Source organism: Phacochoerus africanus, chromosome 11 (genome assembly GCF_016906955.1).
Source record: "Phacochoerus africanus isolate WHEZ1 chromosome 11, ROS_Pafr_v1, whole genome shotgun sequence".
Lineage (NCBI taxonomy): Eukaryota > Metazoa > Chordata > Mammalia > Artiodactyla > Suidae > Phacochoerus > Phacochoerus africanus.
The window spans coordinates 55,323,914-55,345,696 of record NC_062554.1 but is presented as its reverse complement, the minus strand read 5'-3'; the positions used below and the strand labels follow the sequence as shown (position 1 = coordinate 55,345,696).

Here is a 21,783-nt window from a genome sequence, read left to right as displayed (position 1 = left end):
GCCTTGCTCAGTGGGTTGAGGATCTGGCGTTGCCGTGAACTGTGGTGTAGGTCGCAAATGCGGCTCAGATCCCACGTTGCTGTGGCTCTGGTGTAGGCCAGTGGCTACAGCTCCGATTAGACCCTTAGCTTGGGAACTCCACATGCCGCGGGAGCGGCCCTAGAAATGGCAAAAAGACAAAAAAAAAAAAAGAAAGAAAAGAAAAGAATTCAGTAATGGATTCCTTAAAATATCTAATACCTTAGTGCCTCTATCACATATGCAGGCAATTCCCATCCACATACTATCTTTTGCGAACACCATATATTAGTTTTGGCTTCAGTATAAGATTATATAGTTATATATAGCTAGACTTGTGCAATGATTTTTTTCATTGTAATAATTTCTTTGGAATAGCAATGAGAATAAAAGGCCACAAGACTGGAAACGGCTTTGAATCCTTGTGTTAATTTAATTTTCAGTTGTAGGTTCATCAGAAACTAGAATTCAACAGTTAGGAAAGTGACCCCCGAGAAGTCTGGCCTGAGTGGAAGGAAGGTGTAGGTCTGAGAACCAACCCTTCCATTCTTTCCTTTGTGGGGGGTCCCTTCTCGTCCCAGGAGACACTGAATGGAATTTCACCTGGGATGCTCTAGGGACCTGTCTTCTCCCTCTGGACAATAACCTTGTCTGTTGTGAATTACTAGGCATCTTCCCTCCTGTGCTTTTGCCCCAGTCCTGAGCCGGGCAAAGGCAACGTGGCAGATTCCAAGCCCAACAATTGTTTTTTTTGTTGTTGTTTTTTGTTTGGGCCATTCCCATGGTATATGGAAGTTCCCAGTTCCCAGGCTAGGGGTCGAATCAGAGCTACAGCTACCAGCCTGTGCCACAGCCACAGCAATGCCAGATCTGAGCTGTGTCTGTGACCTACACCAAAGCTCACGGCAATGCCAGATCCTTAACCCACTGAGCAAGGCCAGGGATGGAACCCACATCCTCATGGATCTTAGTCAGGTTTGTTAACTCCTGAGCCATGACAGGAACTTCCAAGCCCAGCAATTGGAATCCCCAGTCCAGCAGCTCTTGGACCGCTGCAAATTCCAGTCATATATGAAACTTTGAAAATCATCTCCTGCACCTCTTCAGACAGAGGCAAGTGGCTTCCCGTCCTCACTGATTTCTCAGTAAATAAGCCAGTGGACAGCCCAGGCTGCAAGAGACTTCCCCCTTGTGCCTTCAGGGGGAAACTGAAGGCTTCCTGCCCCAGACTCTGTGCTCTGGGGGCACCATTTGCACTGGGCTCTAGAGGGCGCTGTTCACACGGGATGCAGCCCCTCTGGTGCAGCTGGGAGCAGGCTCCGAGGCCCTCCCTCAAGTCTCCATCGCCAGTTCACACCCTGCAGAGGCTTTCCTCAGCCCCGGGTTTCTGTTCAATCATTCTGAGCCACACATCTTCACCTTTACCCTGGTTTATCGCCTTAACTCTGGCTCGGTCTACTCACACCCAATAAAGCAATGCCTTCCCTTGGTAAAGCACAGAACTCCCTGAAGGCTAGAAGAGAGACTCCTTAGAAAATCTCTAGAATGAGAGCAAGAAGACGTGACCCTGTGGCTGTGTGTTTCTCTTGTCCTGCCGGGCTCTCTCACTGCAGTCACCACTCCTCAGAGACCCCAGGGACATGCAGCCTTCCCTTCAAAACTCTGAACCAGGAGGAGAGGAAAGGACCCCTTTAGGTCCTTCTTTGCAGAGCTGAGACATGCTAGTGTTTTTCAAAAATACTTCAAAAAACAACTTTGAAGAACAACAGGGAAACAGTATTGGAAATGCGCATAGAATTAGTGTCAGCTTCCAAAGCACAGGTTTCTGAGTCCCCAGCAAAGGCCTGCTGCCCCCAACAACGGCTGTTGCCCTGTGGACACCTGGCTTGGGTCCAGCCTTATGGACTCCCCCGGCAGGCTGTCCTGGCGGAAATGCCACAGCTCCTGATGCTTCCTGCTGTGTCCCCATCCAGGTGCCAGGAAATGATACAGGTCTTTGTGGGGAGAGTAGAATCATCTCAGGCTGAACAAGGGTCCTAGGAAACGAGTTAGATAGATAGAATTTAAAACCTGAATTTGAACATTTCAACTCCTTCGAATAACGCTTTTGTATTGAAATTTGGTCCTTCATTTTCACATCTTGATGCAAAAGCAAACAATGGGTGTGATTCCAATGGAATGAAATGGGGTCTCACCAACTGGTTGGGAAATGACTTGATGACCTCTCAGCTCCACCTCTTCTTCTGTGGGCTTTTCTACTCTTTGGGGACCACAATCCCTTCCAGTCAAAGGAGCAGCTCTGTAGTTGAACAGGTTGGCTTTGTGTAGCTAGTGAGGATGCAGAATTGTGGGGAGTGTTGCTGTGGAGTGTTAGAAAGCCCATAAGTAGGATTTGGGCGCGTTCTAGGTGATCTGGGAGATTTAAGGAAACGATGCTCTGCTCTGGGTTAGACGTCAGGAAGTGGGGGCACTGCTACCATTGAGTATGTTGATAAAGCTCATGACCTAAGAGGAAAGAAGACTCATGGGAGGTTAAAGCTGTGACTGGTAAACCAGGAGAGGGGGGCATTGGGTGGCTGTGATGCCGGAAAGATGTTACCGGAATCCGGGTTCTTGTTCACGCAGCCGAAGAATGAACTTCTCAAACACACAGGCGGCAAGCAAGCACAGTCCTTATTATAGGAAAGCAAATAGCTCCCAGGGCTGCTAGGAGGAAGGAGAAGAGCACCCCCCCATTGTCATATAGGGGTTGTTATCCCTTAAAGGGGGTACCAATGTGGGGTCCAGAAAGATGCAGTTTTTTCCCATTGGCCTTGCTCAATTACCCATATCTATCCTTGTCCAATGGGGATCTTAGGGGTGGAAATATCCCATAAGTTTTATGGCTTCTTTTGCCCTTCTCTTCTTTTAGACTGAGTCACCTTTCCTCTCATTCCTTTTCTATCATTTGCGGAGTGGGTTAGATATTAATGTCCATCTGGGCGTAGGTAACTCCCTATAGTAAACAAGGCCTGTGGGGATGTTACTCCCTGGAGCCCTTAAGCCACAAATGTTAATCAATAGCCATATCAAAGAATGCATCAGAGCCCAGGATCCTACACTACCTGAGTTAGGATTCTGCCTCAGGTGGGACAATGTTCATATTTTTGTCTGTGTTCAGATGTGATCATGGAGGGGCCTCGTCCAATGCTGATGTGCTGTGAAACGGTGTTCAACCAAACACCCAGGCCCAGCTATGAGCCCCAGCACATCCCCTGCCAACACCGAGACCTACAGGTGGGGCCAGGTGGGCTCCCAGATATTGGCGGCTGCTTTTTCCTTTACAATGGGCATCTCTAGATTGTCTGTGATACCATCCAAAGCTAGTTAATGCCTGTGGTGAGAGAAGAAGCCTGTGTTCAGCCTTGTCAAGGTAAATTCTCTGGCTCTATCCTGGTCTCACCACTTCAAGACAAGGCTTCTGCCCTGATGAAGGACAAATCCTTTAAGCAAAACGTGTTTGGCTCTCTTGGGCCTTCTAGTCCACAGCGGAGGACGAGCTCTGAAGTCAGTACAGCTCATAGACATGGACGTGTTATCAGAAGCTTTGTTGCCCTCCCTCAGGAGCCTTTTCCGACGCCTGGCTGTCACCTTCCGCATGGCCCATTGGACTCCACAGAGCAGACCCCAAGTGGCCTGGCTGGTGAGGCCTGGTTAAGTTTCTGCCCAATTTTATAAATCTGTGACTAATAATAAGAGTTGCTACTGTGTATTGCCCAATTGCTGTGTTCTAGGAACTCTACATTTGCGGTTGCATTTAAAACATGTTACGGCCTTGGAAAGTAGCTTGTTACAGCCATGCCACAGGTGAGGAAGCTGAGGCTCAGGAAGCCTAAGTGGCTTGCTCAGGTCGTCTGGCCAATAAGTGACAGGCTGGAGTTCAAGTCCACATCTACATTCACCCACGCTGGAGCTCCTTCCACTCTGTTTGCTGCCTTTGGTTAGTACCTGTGACAGGAGCATCCTGGACCAGAGTTCCCACCCCATCTTGATCCCCCACACATGGCAGGTCTCTGTAGTTACAGCACTCCTGGTGCTCCAGAGATGCCTGCAGAAGCCCCTTTGCCTCATGGGAGCACCAAAATCCCCAGACCTTGTGACTCCCTGGCTTCTGTTCCCAAACCCTCTTCTTTGGAAGGAACCAGGCACCCAGGAAAGCCCATGATGCTTTCCTGCCCCGGATGCCAGCACACCTGTGGCTTCACAGGGGAAGGGCCTGTGAGAATGCTCACCCCCCGGGGAAAGTGGAATATTCCTAAAGTCCATTCCCAGAGCTAGCCTGGAAGAGCCCTGAGGTTCAGAGGCCCTTTGATGTGCCCATGAGACCAGGAAAAATTGTGTCCAATGGCCTTGCCAGTTCTGTGTAAGCAGAACCCAAGCTAACCCCAAGTGAGCTAAAGACATCGGTGGTGACTTTTCTTGGAATATGGAATAGAAGGGAAATGCCTTCTGTCTACCATAGGGCCTGATATAAAAAGCATTGCCCAGGCACTGGCTAACTGATTGCTTTTGGGGTGCTGAGTGTTTGCAAATCCTGCCTATGGCCTTCCTCCAATTGCTCAAGGCCGTTTACAGAGAAAAGGGGAAGTCCTCTGTAGTATCGGTTAGATGCATTTGTTTAGCGCCTGAGCAAAGGTGTGCTAAAGAGTCTGAGCCTGACCCTAGGCCTGTCCTGTCTCCTGCTTTAAATTCCCATCTTCACCCCCTTCAGGGCAGAGAAGCTGCTGCTTTGCAATTATTGGATAACGACTGAATTACTACTTATCCTTAAGTAGCTTGATAGCTGGGCCTGTTACCTCTTTTGTTTTCTAGTATAGCGCTTGGCACATAGTAAGTTCAGTAAGTACAGAGTTTGCTTGATTCCAGTAAGAAGGCAGAGACCTGGTCACCTTCCATGTCCTTGGATGGTAGGTCCTCAGAAAATGTTGCTTAAGGTGATTGTCTGGTGGCCTGAGACACTGCAGCCCCTTTTCATGGATGCTTGAATCTCTTCTCCATTTCCACTGCAGAGGCACCACAGAAAATCATTTGACTTCTGCTCTCAGCCCCATTAACTCCTATTTTCTACTTTAACCCACAAGGATGATGCAGAGATGCCCTGAGGGAACTAAGCTGGGTGTGAGCTGCCTAAACGGCAGACTAGAGTAACTGCTTTTTCATCGATCTAGAGAAAAAATAGTCTTTGTTTTTTGTTTGTTTGGTTTTTTAGGGCCGCACCCACAGCATAAGGAAGTTCCCAGGCTAGGGGTCTAATCAGAGCTACAGCTGCCAGCCTATATTACAGCCACAGCAACACCAGATCTGAGCTGCCCTGGTAACCTACACCACAGCTCACGGCAACACCGGATCCTCAAGCCACTGAGCGAGGCCGGGGATCGAACCCACAACCTCAAGTTTCCTAGTCGGATTCATTTCTGCTGCACTGCGATGGGAACTCCAGTCTTTGTAATTCTAAATAAGACATAATAAAAGCCCTGTCCTCTCTCAGGTGCAGTGGCTGGGCAGCGCTGTGGGTGGGAGGGAAGCTGTGTGGTAAGGGCTGCCCCAGGAACCCCAATTCCTATTGGCTTGTTCTCAGGAGGCTGCCTGCCAAAGAAGGGCCTCGGTCCTAGTTCTTTAAATATCATCGATGAAGCGTTCACCTTGTGGTTTGGTGGGTTAACAACCCAGCTAGTCTCCATGAGGATGTGGGTTCAATCCCTGGCTTTGCTCAGTGGGTCAAGGATCAGGTGTTGCTAAGCTTTGGAATAGGTTGCCAATGAGGCTCGAATCCGGTGTTGCTGTGGTTGTGGTGTAGGCCAGAAGTTGCAGCTCCGATTCGACCCCTAGCCTGGGAATTTCCATATGCCACCAGTGCAGCCCTAAAAAGAAAAAAACAAAACAAAATAAAAAACCATCAATGAGCGCAAACTCTAAGCACCTCCCTTGAAAAGAAGGGGGGCTGGGTTTGGTTGACATGAATGTTGTATGCACACGAAGCATGCATTTTTATGGAGAAAAGGAAATTCAGGAGGAAAATGTGTTTATTTTCAAGAATATGAGGGGCTGTTCAAAGGAAGAGGATTTAGACTTTAGATCATGAGTTGCCCCTGAGGCAGAACTAGCTCTGTGTTCCTGGCATCAGTTTCTCCTCTAGGTCTAGATGAAAACTTCTCATGGGGCAGAGTGCACCGGCCCTGGCTTGCCTGTCCAGCCAGGGTCTCACCACGGCCCCCCCAGTCCTCTGACACCTGTTCACCCAGAAATTCTCTCCACCCCCTTCACACCCCTATCTTGGTCACCCACACAGTTACACTCACAGTGCCCAGAAATGTCTCTTCCAAGCCTTCTGATGGAGGGGGAGCCTTGCAAGTGCTCACCAACTCCTGGCTTTTACTCAAGCATTCTCTACTTTATTTGCCATCATTCACCACATATCTACAGAGATCCTACTCCGGGTGGCTCTAAGACCATCTCCAGGCTTTGGCTTCCACGGCCCTTCTCTGCCTCTCAGAAAAGATGCTTCCAGAGCTCTTTCAAGGTCTTCTACCCTGGCAGGTATCACACTGCCTCTGCTTCTTTGCATCAGCTCCTTTGCATCTCCTGCCTCCACCCTGGACTAGAAGCTTCTTCGCGACCACAGAAACTGTGCCCATTAGGTATAAGATTGCAGCCCCGAGGTCTAGCACATGTGCCACTTCAAACCATCCCTGTTGCTTAATGATGGATAAATACATGAATGGACCCAAAAGTGAGTTTTCTGTCTGAGGGGGTGTTTTCTCAGGTTCGCAGAGATCTTTGAGCGGGGATGTTCCTCTGGGTATTAACACAAACCACACCACTTTGTAATTGCTCAGTTTGCTGAACTCACTTCCCCATTTAACAGTGAGCCCTCTCTGTCTCTGAGAACCTACACAATAAGCATACCCTCAATATTTGGAAAGTTTACAAAGTCTATTTTTTGAGAATGGACTGTTTACCAAAAAAAAAAAAGAAAGAAAGAAAAGAAAAAAATGGCAATAATATAATCCACTTGCTTTGCGAGACATTAAGAAGACTTTGGTAAATATTAGCTAATGTACAGCTCGATGCTTGCTATTAAGATTTACTGATTTCAATAGAAAGTAACCTAAAAACTGTGCTGCTTACATAACCCAGACAAAAGGGCCAATCTCTACTCACCTAATAGTTCAAAAAATACATATTGGCTCTGTGTGTGGTGGGATTAAAGGCCATTGTCTAAGCAAAGCAGGATATGGGCTGTGTTATAATGGGTCTGCCGTGTGAATGATGGGTTTGGTCAGAGGATGAATTTATCCTGTATTCTTTCATTCTCTAGGTTTAATTCTTCTCACTCTTTGAATAAATACATCAACAGCACTGGCTAGCCCAGTACATGGACAAAGTACCTTCAGTACATGCCAGATTTTAGAAAATAAATCCAACAAAAAAAGCTGCCTTTAAATCTCCGTTTCTTACGTAACAGGGACGTTGTATAGAGAGATTAACAAGGTATCTCGTTTCTTCCTGGTGTGATCTTATTTTCATCTTACAAATATGGACTTATACTTATCCATGTCTATATAGTCTCCTGTATCTTTGTGAACACTTGGAAATCTCAGCGTGCTTCTGGGAATAGGCTGGGAGATTGATGATAACTAATTGTTTCTGGTGAGAGTTATTCGGATGGAGCAAGAGAGCCGTCGAGCGTGGCAAAGGAGAGGAGGGAAACGCCAGAACAGAACCCATGCCTGCTGCCCGGGGACCTCAGCTGGTGGTTTGTCATGTCTTAGCATGACGGTATTCAAGGCCATGTGAGGTCTGGGGAAAAAAAATACATATTCAGCTTGGGGCTTGGTCTGGGAACCACCAACTGCCTTGATTTAAACCGCACGACTCCACTATCCAATTAACATTTCAGGCTAATACACATTAGCATCAGTCCACTAGCCAAAGCCCACAATAAATTAGGCTGGGTTTAAAAGAAATCAGCCTGCGTGCAGAGACCAACTCCCAACACTGCTTCCTTGCTTTTCCCAGTTGTGGATGCTTCGGGTCAGAAAATGTTTAAGACGTTGGTAAGTGCGGACGAGCAGGGGAGAGCTTTCTAAGCTGGTCGCTTTTGTTTCAGCTCTTGGCAAGGTCAGGCAGATAGCTTCTTAGCAGTACAGGCATGGAAACCCCAGCTCATCTATGAGACATATTGGGGGTACTCATGCACTCTACAGAAATACTCTTTTTTTTTTTTTTTGTCTTTTGTCTTTGTTGTTGTTGTTGTTGTTGTTGTTATTGTTGCTATTTCTTGGGCCGCTCCCGCGGCATATGGAGGTTCCCAGGCTAGGGGTTGAATCGGAGCTGTAGCCACCGGCCTACGCCAGAGCCACAGCAACGCGGGATCCGAGCTGCGTCTGCAACCTACACCACAGCTCAGGGCAACGCCGGATCGTTAACCCACTGAGCAAGGGCAGGGACCGAACCCGCAACCTCATGGTTCCTAGTCGGATTCGTTAACCACTGCGCCACGACGGGAACTCCTGAAATACTCTTTATCTTCAAAAACAGCATGAAGGTAAGTGGGACTGGATGACATGAGGAGTAGGGGAGAAAAACTCAGACGTGGTGTGTCAGGAGCCACCTCTGGAATTATAATGTATGACAGAGAAGATGTGGGTTCACCTGATACACACTGACTTTAGAAGTTACTGTTTGAGGTGTGATCGACCCTGGGAAGAGCTTTTCCACCAGCATAAGTGTCTACGAACCTGGGAAAGGGAGAGAGTCCCCAGTGGATGGAAGGAGGTGAAAGACATGTGTGCAGAGAATGGGGAGAGTTTGGGGAAGGAAGAGGCCGTTTCCTTTGTTGAGCCCCACTTGGGACCCTCCCCTAATACTCTTTGGGGATTTGAGGTCAATGAGGGTTGGATGGGACGACGGCAGGGCCTTCTGAGTGGGTGCCCTGCTGTTTGCTCTCTTGCTAACATTTTCTTTCTTTTTTTTATTTACATCTTTAGAACCTAGCCTCACATTTTCACATCGCCACAGCTGTGGTTTTCTCCGCACTCCTCCTGCTTGGGGTCGGCGTCTCGTGTTTTCACCTGGTTGAAGGTCATGGGCTAAAGATGCTGTGGAATACCACTTTTGTTTAATATTTATCACTAAGTCGGTTTCGCTTCCTAGTTTGCATGAATAAACAGATTTGTGAAGGGGGATTTTGAAATCTATTTTAGAAACATGTTTGCATTTGATTAAAAATACCATGAAGACATTGCTAACCACGGCAGGCACGCCTCGGGGAGGAGGCTTTGTAGTGTTTCTGACCCTGGGGGTTCATCACTGTTGGCTGTTTATTTATTTATTTATTTTTGTCTTTTGAGGGCCGCACCTGTGGCATGTGGAGGTTCCCAGGCTAGGGGTTGAATCCGAGCTACAGCTGCTGGCCACAGCCACAGCCACAGCAACGTGGCATCCAAGCTGCATCTACGACCTACACCACAGCTCATGGCAATGCCAGATCCTTAACCCACAGAGCAAGGCCCGGGATCGAACCCGAGTCCTAATGGATACTAGTCGGGTTTGTTAAACACTGAACCACAACAGGAACTCCGCTGTTGACTGTTTAGGAGGAAATCCTTTCAGTTTTGTTACATTAAAATGGAAATCGCAATGTCATCGATGAGATCATTGATCAGCTAGTATTTTGAAGGATTTAAGCCACTCATTGAATTGTTCCACTTACGTTTATTGAATAAATAGTAAGTGCCGGTGGTCTGTGCTAGCAGCTGGGGTAGAGGAGAGAGTAAAACATGGTTCTTTCCTTACTCAGGATTTTTTTTTTGTCTTTTGTCTTTTTAGGGCCGTACCCTCATTGCATGGAGGTTCCCAGGTTAGGGGTCTAATCGGAGCTGTAGCTGCCTGGCCTATGCCAGAGCCACAACAATGCCAGATCCGAGCCACATCTGTGGACTAGACCACAGCTCACAGCAATGCCAGATCCTTAACCCACTGAGCGAGGCCAGGGATCAAACCCCAGTCCTCATGGATGCTAGTCGGGTTCGTTAACCACTGCGCCATGACGGGAACTCCCTTTCTTTTCTTTTCTTTTCTTTTTTTTTTTTTTTTTTTTGGTGCAGGATTCTTTACATCAGAGGGCTCCTGTCCTTCAGCTTGGGAGCCAGGAAGGAAGTGGGGGATTCTGATGGTGATTGTCATACTGTTCCTTCTGGGAATCTTAGCTTCCCATGGAGAGAGAGTAGGGACGAGCTTGTGATCCATTAAGAAAGCTTCTGAGATCTTGTGATGGGACTGAACAGTACTAAGAAGCTTTGTTCTGCATAGTGTGGCACATTTAAAAGAAAAAAGAAAAATAGAAGGAAGTTGATCAACACTTGTCTTCAAATGTTTCAGAGAAATTTGACTTTAGGGTAAAATGTGGGAGGAATCCGACTAAGAATCATGAGGTTGCAGGTTTGATCCCTGGCCTTGCTCAGTGGGTTAAGGATCTGGTGTTGCCATGAGCTGTGGTGTAGGTCGCAGACGCCACGTGGATCCCGTGTTGCTATGGCTGTGGCGTAGGCTGGCAGCTATAGCTCCCATTCGACCCCTAGCCTGGGAACCTCCATATGCCACAGGTGTGGCCCCAGAAAAGACAAAAAGACAAGAAAAAAAAAAGAATATAAAATGTAATAACTGAGATGCAAGAGAGATAGTGGTTCTTCTGACCTGGAAGCAGGGAACCTTATGACTTAGTTGTCAGCCTACCACTGGTTAGGTACCTGACTTTGGGTATGTCATTAAATGTTCTCAATTCCTTCATTTGACACATGAAAGAACTGAATTGGGTTATAATTGTGCTCTCTGTTTTTGGAAAGGGAATAATGGTGATTTATTTTATTTTAAATTGAAGTATACTTAATTTATAATGTGTTAGTTTCAACTGTACAGCAAAGAGATTTATACATACATATATATTTAGTTATATATATATATAAATAAATATTCTTTTTCAGATTCTTTTTCCTTATAGGTTATTATGATACTGAATATAGTTCTCTGTGCTATACAGTAGGTCCTTGTTTACCTGTTTTATATATAGTAGTGTGTATAGGTTAATCTCATAAACCTAATTTATCCTCCCTCCCTTTTCCCCTTTGGTAACCTTAAGTTTGTTTTCTATGTCTGTGAGTCTATTTCTTTTTTGTAAATAAGTTCATTTGTATGTTTAGATTCCACATGTAAGTGATATTATATAACATTTGTCTTTGTCTTCTGACTTAACTTATTATGTTAATCTCTAGGTCCATCCATGTTGCTGCAAATGGCATTATTTCATTCTTTTTTATGGCTGAATAATATTCCATGGTATATATGTACCACACCTTCTTTTATCCATTCCTCTGTCAATGGACATTCAGGTTACTTCCATGTCTTGGCTACTGTAAATAGTGCTGCAGTGAACATTGGGGTGCATGTATTTTTTAAATTGTGGTTTTCTATGGATATATGCCCAGGAGTGGGATTGCTGAATCACCTAGTAGCTCTACTTTTAGTTTTTTAAGGAACCTCCATATGGTTTTCCATAGTGGTTGCACCAATTTACGTTCCCACCAACAGTGCAGGAATGTTCTTATTTCTATATGCCCTCTCCAGCATTTATTATTTTGGAACTTTTTTTTTTAACCGTCCATGGCGTATGGAGTTCCTGGGGCAGGGAATAGATCCCAGCTGCAGCTGCTGCAACACTGGATCCTTAATCCATTGTGTGCTGAGCTGGAGTCTGAACTCGCCTCCAGCCCTCCAGAGATGCTGCTGATCCCATTGCGCCACAGCAGGAACTCCTGTAGACTTTTTGATGATGGCCATTCTGACTGGTGTGAGGTGGTACCTCAATGTAATTTTGATTTGCATTTCTCTAATAATTAGCAATGTTGAGCATCTTTTCACATGTCTGTTAGCTGTCAGGATTATAATCTCTCTTACTATGTGCGTTATCAGTACCAATACACAAGAAGATTTAGGTAGCATAATGATGATCCTTTTTCTCATAGTTATTTATTTCTATATATTAACAAAAATGTAAATAGTGCATTAAGCTTCTGCTTTCACAGATACTTTTGCTTAGCTTCAGGCTAAATTTATTAAAGAAAAAAGGAGAGTTGACTTAAAGACTGCTATCAAAGAAATCATGGCACAGGTCATAATTGGTCGTCATGAACATTTTTAAAGTCGGATGTGACCAAGGTCAAGAAACACTTCAATGTATGCTCTCTCTCACATTCCTTAGAACTCTATCACTCTGTAATTATTTTACCTCTTTATCTCTAAGCAATATGGGTTTTGAATTAGAAACTCCCTATCAAAAATAGCATTGTGAAACCCAGAATAAAGTATCAGCTTGCCCGTCTGGTCAGTCACCCAGATTGTATTAAATGGCATTTACATAGATAGCAAGCTCTTTATGTAAGTCACTTGGTTCACTAGTGCTATACACATAATTTTGTTCTGTTTTGTTCTCCTTTGGTGTGTTTTCAGATCCGGGTGTTGACCGAAAGAATGTTCAAACGAGTTCGGAAATGGTTTATCACTCGAATTTGGGGGCATTCTCGGCGAAGAGCGAGGCTGGTCTCCAAAGATGGAAGGTGCAATATTGAGTTTGGCAACGTGGAGGCACAGTCAAGGTTGATATTCTTTGTGGACATCTGGACAACCGTGCTGGACCTCAAATGGAGATACAAAATGACCATCTTCATCACAGCCTTCTTGGGGAGCTGGTTCTTCTTTGGTCTTTTGTGGTATGCCGTCGCTTACATTCACAAAGATCTCCCCGAGTTCCATCCTCCCGCCAACCACACACCCTGTGTGGAACACATTAATGGCTTGACCTCAGCCTTTCTGTTTTCTCTGGAAACACAGGTGACCATCGGCTATGGATTTAGGTGTGTGACGGAACAATGCGGCACTGCCATTTTTCTGCTTATCTTCCAGTCTATCCTTGGAGTCATCATCAATTCTTTCATGTGTGGTGCCATTTTAGCCAAGATCTCCAGACCTAAAAAACGTGCCAAGACCATCACTTTCAGCAAGAACGCAGTGATCAGTAAGCGGGGTGGGAAGCTTTGTCTCCTGATCCGAGTGGCTAATCTTCGGAAGAGCCTCCTAATTGGCAGTCACATATATGGAAAGCTTCTGAAGACCACCATCACCCCTGAAGGAGAGACCATTATTTTGGACCAGATCAATATCAACTTTGTGGTTGATGCGGGGAATGAAAACCTGTTCTTCATCTCTCCATTGACAATTTACCACATTATTGATCACACCAGCCCCTTCTTCCACATGGCAGCAGAAACCCTTCCCCAACAGGACTTTGAATTAGTGGTGTTTTTAGACGGCACGGTGGAATCAACCAGTGCTACCTGCCAAGTCCGGACATCCTATGTCCCAGAAGAGGTGCTCTGGGGCTACCGTTTCGCTCCCATTGTGTCCAAGACCAAGGAAGGCAAATATCGAGTGGATTTCCATAACTTTAGCAAGACGGTGGAAGTGGAGACACCTCACTGTGCCATGTGCCTTTATAATGAGAAAGATGCTCGAGCCAGAATGAAGAGAGGCTATGACAACCCCAACTTCATTTTGTCAGAAATCAACGAAACAGATGATACCAAAATGTAACAGTGGCTTTTCAACAGGAGTAAAGCAAAATCATGAAGATTCCTAGTGACTAGAAGCATTATGAAACAATCAGCGATTTGGGGGGCAGGAAAGTAGGACAAGAGCCCCTAAGGTCTCCTGGCATGGTGCCCCTGGACCCCTTAACCCTGATGCTACAAGACATAGCTCTGCAAAGCAACTGCATGAGAGCATGTACTGGGTTGATAGGAAACTGGAAATGGAAGTCATAGGAACTCACAGAACATCTTGAATAGGACTATTTGAAGTCAGGCAGTGTTAATGGGAACAAATAAAACCGGCCAAAGGCTCTTGGATGGGGCAAATGAGGTCTTTTTAAGTGTCTCCCTGAATAAGTTGTGAGCTTTAGATGGGATCTGGGAAAAGCCATATTCTTATTTTGATTCTACTGATAAGAAAGAAGCCACTCTTATTTTAGCATTGGCTTTTATTGGAGGAAACATTGTGTCCTAAGTTGGAGGAGATGAACCAATCAAAGACAGAAAAGACTGCTACATAATGGACATTTGTGAGGCTCTGACCTTCTCTAACCCTGGTTGTTGGAGCTTTCACCTTAGTCTGGGTCATGCTGTGTTTCCAGGGGAGCAAGGAAAGGCTCAGTTCAGAGACTCCACATTGCTGCCTATGCAAAATGGAGTGGAGTGCTGAGTCCAGCCTGTTCTATGGCTTATCCAGACCCTGCAGCTAAGCTGGGTTTTGGCCCAAGTGAGCTTGCACGGTGCATTTAGACAGAAGCTAAACTACCACTCTAGAATCTCAATGAGCACCTTCCTGCAAGACAGAATGTTTGATTTGAAAATGGGGGTAAGAGCTCTTCCAATTTGTGGTAGATGGGAGAAGGAGCTACAAAACTGTTAAAAGAGTTTTTTTCTGATCTTCCAAAAAGGCAACAAGGAGTTTGCAGGTGTCAAGTCAGTTTAGAAGAGAACGTACTGCCAGTGCACCTGAGAAAGTGCATCTGCTGTGTTCAGGCTGAGGGTTTGGAGAAGAGTGAAAGGGAAGGGGATCCCCCAGTGAGGAAGCTGCTGGCTCTCCCTTCCTCCGATCCCAACACCACATCTTCCTCAGAGACCCATATAACTAAGGATGGATCTGCAGGGGAAGGTTTTACTGTGAATCTCTTGTCCAGTTTCCCACCTATTTTATTACTATTTTGAATGTACTTGGAGAGGGCGGTACTCAATGCTGCTTAGGAATCAGGATGTTCCAGCCTGTTGATTAATACATTAAAGCTCTGAAACTGTGCACGTACTTCCCTGCAGTGTCAGTCATTGCCCATTCACTGTGACAGACCAGCTGGTGACAACGGGCTTGCTGAGGGTGGACTCAGTCCTGGGAGAGGTGGGAGTGGTGGCAGGTGTTGTGTTGACTCCAGCGTCCCCAGGAGGACATGACCTTGGCTGCAGACATGCCCCTTCCTTTGCAGCCTCATCACCAAAACACCGTGGTGTGAGTCTTGGCACTTGCTTGTAGGTACTGACGGCTTTGTTTTCCCAGGCCTGGGGTTGAGTTTGTACAGATCCATACATACACCCTGGTCCTTCCAACAAACAGAGGTGAGGAGTCTAATGATTTCAGAGGTGCGCTGTCAGTGGCAAACTGGCCCACACAGGAGATGACTCTGTGTCTGCAGGTGTGTTGGCATCACTATTTAACCTGCTGACAGTGCTAAAGGAAATTAGGGAATAAGCTTGAGGGAGCTTGAGTTCTTTGCTGTCCCACTGTCATGAGGGTTTAGGACTCCTTATTTCCTTAATAAACTAGAGGGTCAGAACACATGTCTTCTGGTCTGTTCTGCTTCTCAACAGAATGCCTGGGGATTGTTGGAAGTGAAATGATCACAGGCAATCTGTTCCTTTCGATTGTGAAGAGAGCTGAACAACTGGAATCTTGGTGAAAGGCATGCCTTTCTGAATTATTTGATGGAAGACCTTCTGGTTCCAAATATTCCTTCATTGGGATCAAGGCATTCTGCCACGTGGAGTCTACTTTTTCATGCAAATTCCCAGTGAAACTCTAGCAACCTTTAACACACTTACATCCAACAAAGCTCTAAGGAAACAAGGCCCTGCAGGTACCATCTGAGAGTCCTAAGGGGTGGCTTGGAACCTCCAAAGCAGCATAGGAACCCTGGACATTTGAAAAGAGGAGATTTGCCACAGGAATAGAAACTCAGTGAGTAAATAAAATAAATGAGAAACAGAAGGTTCCAGAAGGCCAACTTGCTCCTAATTTAATGCCAGTGATAAAGGCAGGCTTTTTATTTCAATGTGGTTAACAGTGTTGCCAGTAGGACCTGACTCCATCCAGATGCTGTTGCTACAGGTAAGTCTTACTATTCTAGTTACATTTTTTTTTTTTTTGGTCTTTTTGCCATTTCTTGGGCCACTTCTGTGACACATGGAGGTTCCCAGGCTAGGGGTCCAATCGGAGCTGTAGCTGCCAGCCTACACCAGAGCCACAGCAGCACAGGATCCGAGCTGCGTCTGCGACCTACACCACAGCTCACGGCAATGCCGGATCCTTGACCCACTGAGCAAGGGCAAGGATCAAACCCGCAACCTCATGGTTCTTGGATTCGTTAACTGAGCCACGACGGGAACTCCCTAGTTACATTTTAAAAGCAATTCAACATTTCTTATCCCTTTCAAGAAAAACTGCATCCCATGATGCATCACCATATTGAAATCTCCCTTGGTACTGATTCCCTTTCAATTGTCACATTTAGCTCTGTTGTTCTGGGGTTTGGACTTGGAGAGTCTGAACATGGTTTAATTTTCCAGGTCTTAAGTTGGCTCAAGCTCCAGTATTTAGAGTTAAGAATGGGGAAGACAGTTTAAGAATTTATTGAGAGAGAGAGAGAGAGAGAGAGAGAGAGAGAGAGAGAGAGAGAGAGAGAGAGAGAGAGAGATGGGGTGGAAGGAAAAGATCCTCTCTAAGTTGCTAAATCTAAGAAGTGAGATGCTTTGCGTGTGTCTGTCTGTTTCCACAGACAGCAAAGAACTCCCCTGGTGGACTGTGGGGACAGCTGAGGAAGTGTCTTTCTTGGAGATTTTGCATAAAAGGGAGATGGGTCCTCAGATGGGTGACGATGTGAAGAGCACCAGAGGGCTCTTTCCTTGTCCAGAACAAAAGAAAACCTGCGGTGCCCAGCATGCAAATAAGGCCCTGGCCCCGCCCCCGGGCCGTGGTCCTCCCCTTGACAGGAAGTGTATGTCAATCAAAGCTTGACAGGGGAGATAGAGCATTTTATTTTGGAAGCCAGAAGTCTGAGAACAATGACTGGAATTTCCTCTTTCTGTCCAGCAAGGGCTGTTTGTCACTGGGGAGATAAAAGTCCAGGGGTAGGGAATAAAGGTTATCGGGAACAGCGCGCACAGAGCCGCTTGGGGGGGGGCGCCGCGGGGGGGAGGGGGTACGGAGGAAATCTATTTCAATGCCTGTCATTAAGTTTCCATTAAAAGAACATTCAGTTAGGAATTCAAAAATAATTTAATCTCCCCAGCCAGATGCACCCAGCTGTACTCTCTGGAGCTGAGTCCCGCAGAGAGGGAGGCTTGCGCCAGGCTGGGGGGCCAGGGACTGGTGTGGGCCCTTCTGGATCGCCATCCCCTGCATCCACCACCGCCCCTGGGTGTGGGAGAAGTCCTGAGTGTGAGTGAGAAACCCCACGTTTCTCTGGTGCTATAGAAAGGCAACTTACTACTCAGGCTCCTTACTGAGTTCTTACTGTGTCTGAGGTTTTGTTGAAAGCATTTTGGATACCCTACCTAATTTAATGTCCCCAATGATCCTCTGAGGTACTCATTATTATAATACCTATTTTTCACTGGAGGCAGCTCAGGGAAGGAATTTGTTCCACTAGTCAATGGCAGGGCTGGGACTCAAATCCACAGCTGTCTGTCTCAAAAACCCACGGGTTTAAAATCACTCAAGTCTGGGAGTTCCTGCTGTGGTACAGTTGCTTAGGTTGAGACTGTGGCTCGGATCCGATCCCTGGCCTGGGAACTCCATATGCCTCAGGGCAGCCAAACATGAAAAAAAAAAAATCATGCAAGTCTGCATCCTTTAGTATAGAACACCTTCTGAATGGACTTGTCAAGGCTACGAGGCATTTACGTGGATCTGGTGGATCGTCCTTGTCCTGTCTTACACTTTGGGAGAGACCTCTCATTGCTTGGCAGAGCCCTGGGTCAGTCTTCTTGAACATTCTGGACTTGCATGTTTTAGGAAGAGTTATACCTCCAATGTCTACATAGACCCTGCACATCTATACTCTCTCCCCCCCCCATATATAAAAAATATATATATATAAAATAAAAACTCATTCTATATCTATGTAATGAGTTGTTTAAATTCAGGCTCTGAGTGATCCTTTGTTTGAAGTAGAGACTGATTAAATTTCCTTTTTTTTTTTTTTCTTATTAGGTCCGCACTCACTGCAGGTGGAGGTTCCCAGGCTGGGGGTCGAATTGGAGCTACAGCTCCTGGCCTATACCATAGCTCACAGCAACGCAGGATCCGAGCCGAGTCTGCAGCCTACACCACAGCTCACAGCAATGTCAGATCCTTAACCCACTGAGCGAGGCCAGGGATTGAAGCTACAACCTCATGGTTCCTAGTCGGATGTTTCTGCTGCGCCACAATGCGATCTCCAAATTTCCCGTTTTGACAGAAGGGGAAACGGAGCCTTGGCTACCCCAGGAGAACAGTATTTCTATTCTGTATTCACCTCTGTTTCCTCGCATTGATTCTGTGCCTCACATTTGAATCAGTAAATGAATGAATGAATGAGTGAATGAATTTGCTCAGAACAACGAAGTTAATTGTGGATTTCAACCCATATCTGTCCAGAGAATTTTTGACCAAACTCCATCATTCACCAGCAGAGGGTTCTTGACAAATGATTTAACTTCACTGAGTCTCAGTTTCCTTCTTTGTAAAAAGAAGCTTTGAAATAGGGTTGGGGGAAGATATGATGAAAAATTCCTTTGTAAAAAGTAAATGTTGACTGACGTGGCACAACGGGGGTAGGCGTGTGGGTTTGAAGCGGAGGGGCTGAAGGGGAGAACTCTGGCTCCCAGAGTGGACCCCTGGCTGCCGGATGTTGCCGGATGCTTCCTGGGCCAAGGAAACAGAAAACTGGGTGGGGCTGTGCCAAAGATCAGAGGCCTCCAGAATGTTCCACAGGTAATGAGTTCAGGGGATTCAAGGAGAATCCTGGTGCTTTGGACTTCGCTTCAACCCAGCAGATGTTCACTGAGGGCCTCCTGTGAATCAGGCCCCAGGGAGGCAAGAATGAGGAAGCAACGATGTTCCCGTAGCTGTGATAAAGGATCCTGGTGGACCAGCGCCAAATTGGAGGAAGGCTGATTCTGGGGAAAGTAATGTTTCTGCCTTTTGCAACATGCTTATAATAGTTTCCAAAAAATGGTATTGACAGTACTGCTAACAATATTGATTATGGGCTTATAAATATTTGGGATTAAAAAAATTCTGTGCAGTATATCCTACTGGGGACCCACCATCAACAATATGCTGTAGAGTCCCTTGAAGGAGTTCTTTTCCCTGTGTGATCATGCACCACCTCGGCATAGCGTTAGGAACCTTTGTTTCAGCTCATTTCCAATGATTGGGACTTATTTATTATTTGCCTTTATTGACTTAACTCTTTCCTTTTTTAAAAAGTAAATTGTAGGAGTTCCCGTTGTGGCGCAGTGGAAACAAATCCAACTAGTATCCATGAGGATTAGGGTTTGATCCCTGGCCTTGCTCAGAGGATCAGGGATCTGTCGTTGTCTTGAGCTGTGGTGTAGGTTACAGACATGGCTCGGATCCCACGTTGCTGTGGCTGTGGTGTAGGCCAGCAGCTGTAGCTCTAATTCGACCCCTAGCCTGGGAACCTCTATATGCTGTGGGTGCAGCCCTAAAAAAGGAAGAAGATAAAAAAATTAATTGTATTGGAGTATAGTTGACTTACAAAATTGTGTCACTTTCAGGTTTACGGCAAAGTGAATCGGTTATACACATACATATATCCATTCTTTTTCGGATTCTTTTCCCCTATAGGTTACTACACAGTATTGAGTCCATTACTCTGTGCTATGCAGTAGGTTTTTGTTGCCTATCAATTTTGTATATAGTAGTGTGTTTTTATCATGCAACTATTTCCAAAAATATCATGCAACTGGTTCCAAAAATCACGGAACAGGATTTAGAAAAGCCATTTCTATTAACGTGGCGGCCTCTTTTCCCTTCCTTTTATAGACAGGTAACCATTCTTTTTTTTTTTTTTTTTTAGGGCCGCACCCATGGCATATGGAGGTTCCCAGGCCAGGGGTCGAATCAGAACTACAGCCACAGCCACAGCAACATCAGATCTGAGCCACGTCTGCAACCTACACCACAGCGCACCACAACGCCAGATCCTTCACCCATTGAGTGAGGCCAGGGATTGAACCCACAACCTCATGGTTCCTAGCTGGATTGTTTCTGCTGTGCCACGATGGGAACTTCAAGGTAACCATTCTTATTAGTTTTATCATGCTGCTGGGCTTTTTAAAATATAAGCAATATAAGCTTATATTAAAAAACACACATAATTTATATTTCCCATTCTTATACAAAAGGTAGCATTCTGCAAACGCTGTTTACCTAACAATATATCCTGCACTTGGCCATGTAGGGATCACTGTTGATAGATACTACCAACATTTTGGGGGGATGGGGTGCTCCCTGCCCCACTTGCCTTCACTGGCTTTTCAGTCGTTACTGGAATCTTGCTCCGGAGGCCCCTGCCCTGCTGTCTTGAGCCTGAGAGATCCTGGCCTTGCCTGTTTTGTCTTCCTCTCCCTTTGCAGAGCACCTGCCTACAGAGCTGAGCAATGAGCTGGGCTCTCAGAACCAGGGGTCTTGGTGGGAGCCTATTTGCCTGGACTAGCAGCTCTTCAAGGATCAAACCTTCCTGGAATTTTGGCTGGTGAGAAAGTCAGGACAGGTGTCCTCAAGAGAAACATCCGCACTCTGGTACCTGGCCCGGGGTCTCTGTAGGCAGAGGGGGGTTTCATTCCCAGAGCTTCTGGGTCCTTTTTCATTTTAGTATTATTTTTTCTAATGGCCATACCTGCAGCATACGGAAGTTCCCCGGGCCAGAGATTGAATCCAAGCCACAGCTGCAACCTCCGCCACAGCTGCAGCAATGTCAGATCCTTTAAACACTGAGCTGGGCCGGGAATCAAACCTGTACCTCCACAGTGACCTGAGCCACTGCAGTCTGATTCTTAACCCACTGTGCCACAGCAGGAATGCCTGGGTCATCGTCTTTTGATGAGGGTCCAGGAACCCCTTGGGGGATGGAGGTCATGAAACCCACCATTATATGCAAATTTTGTGAGCAGATATTAAAATTGAGTTAAATGAATTACATAAATAAGATGCTACAATTGAAGCATGCAGAGAGTAGGGGAAGGCTTCTTGGAATAGGGGGCCGCCCACCTGGGCTCATTGGGTGGGTAAGAATGAAAATAGGGAAAGAATGGGGTAGAGAGTTGGGCACCAGGTGGGCACACGTCTCAGACAAACAGAACAAGATGTGCACCTTCAAGGGCTCCTGGGAGGTAATGCACTGTTTCCATGGCCATAGCATCCTCTTGGGAGGGAAGCATCACTCTGTGGTCAGAGGAGCTGGAGGCTTGGTGCTGACCCGAGTTTGCATCCTGGCTGTCAGTCAACCCCTGGAGTCCTTGAAGGGGCAACCACACGATAAAATGAGTGTTTTAGGAGTCCATCTCTGGTGTTGGTTGCTCAGGATGGGTGGAGAAGAAATTAGAGGCGGAAACTAGCTTTTGGGAGGTGGGAAGGAGAGTGGTAGCTTTCCCATTTTCCAGGAAGGGAACCATGTTTAGAGATCACATGACTTGCCCAGGTCACTAGCTACACAGCAGGAAGGCAGGGTGGAGGGCCCTGACCTTCTGCTTTATAGTCAGTTCAGGGCTCTTCCCTGGGGCCACCCCCAAACCTCAGGCCTGGGCATTACCCTTCCTGAAGGAAAACTCACCAGGA

At 46.3% G+C, this 21,783-nt stretch overlaps 1 protein-coding gene across 4 annotated transcripts in view; it reads left to right on the top strand.

The window, feature by feature from the left end:
• The window catches only part of KCNJ1 (potassium inwardly rectifying channel subfamily J member 1), a 34,065-nt gene extending 19,092 nt beyond the window's left edge, over positions 1-14,973 (top strand). For 3 of the 4 annotated variants that reach the window (XM_047753769.1, XM_047753767.1, XM_047753768.1), the window contains one exon: positions 12,565-14,973. In XM_047753769.1, coding sequence (XP_047609725.1) covers positions 12,586-13,704 — 1,119 coding nt within the window. In that variant the 5' untranslated portion in view covers positions 12,565-12,585 and the 3' untranslated portion in view covers positions 13,705-14,973. Of the gene's footprint in view, positions 1-7,979; positions 8,115-12,564 lie in introns of those variants that run through there. The other variant, XM_047753766.1, reaches the window with a different exon arrangement.
• The last annotated feature ends 6,810 nt before the right edge of the window (positions 14,974-21,783 follow it).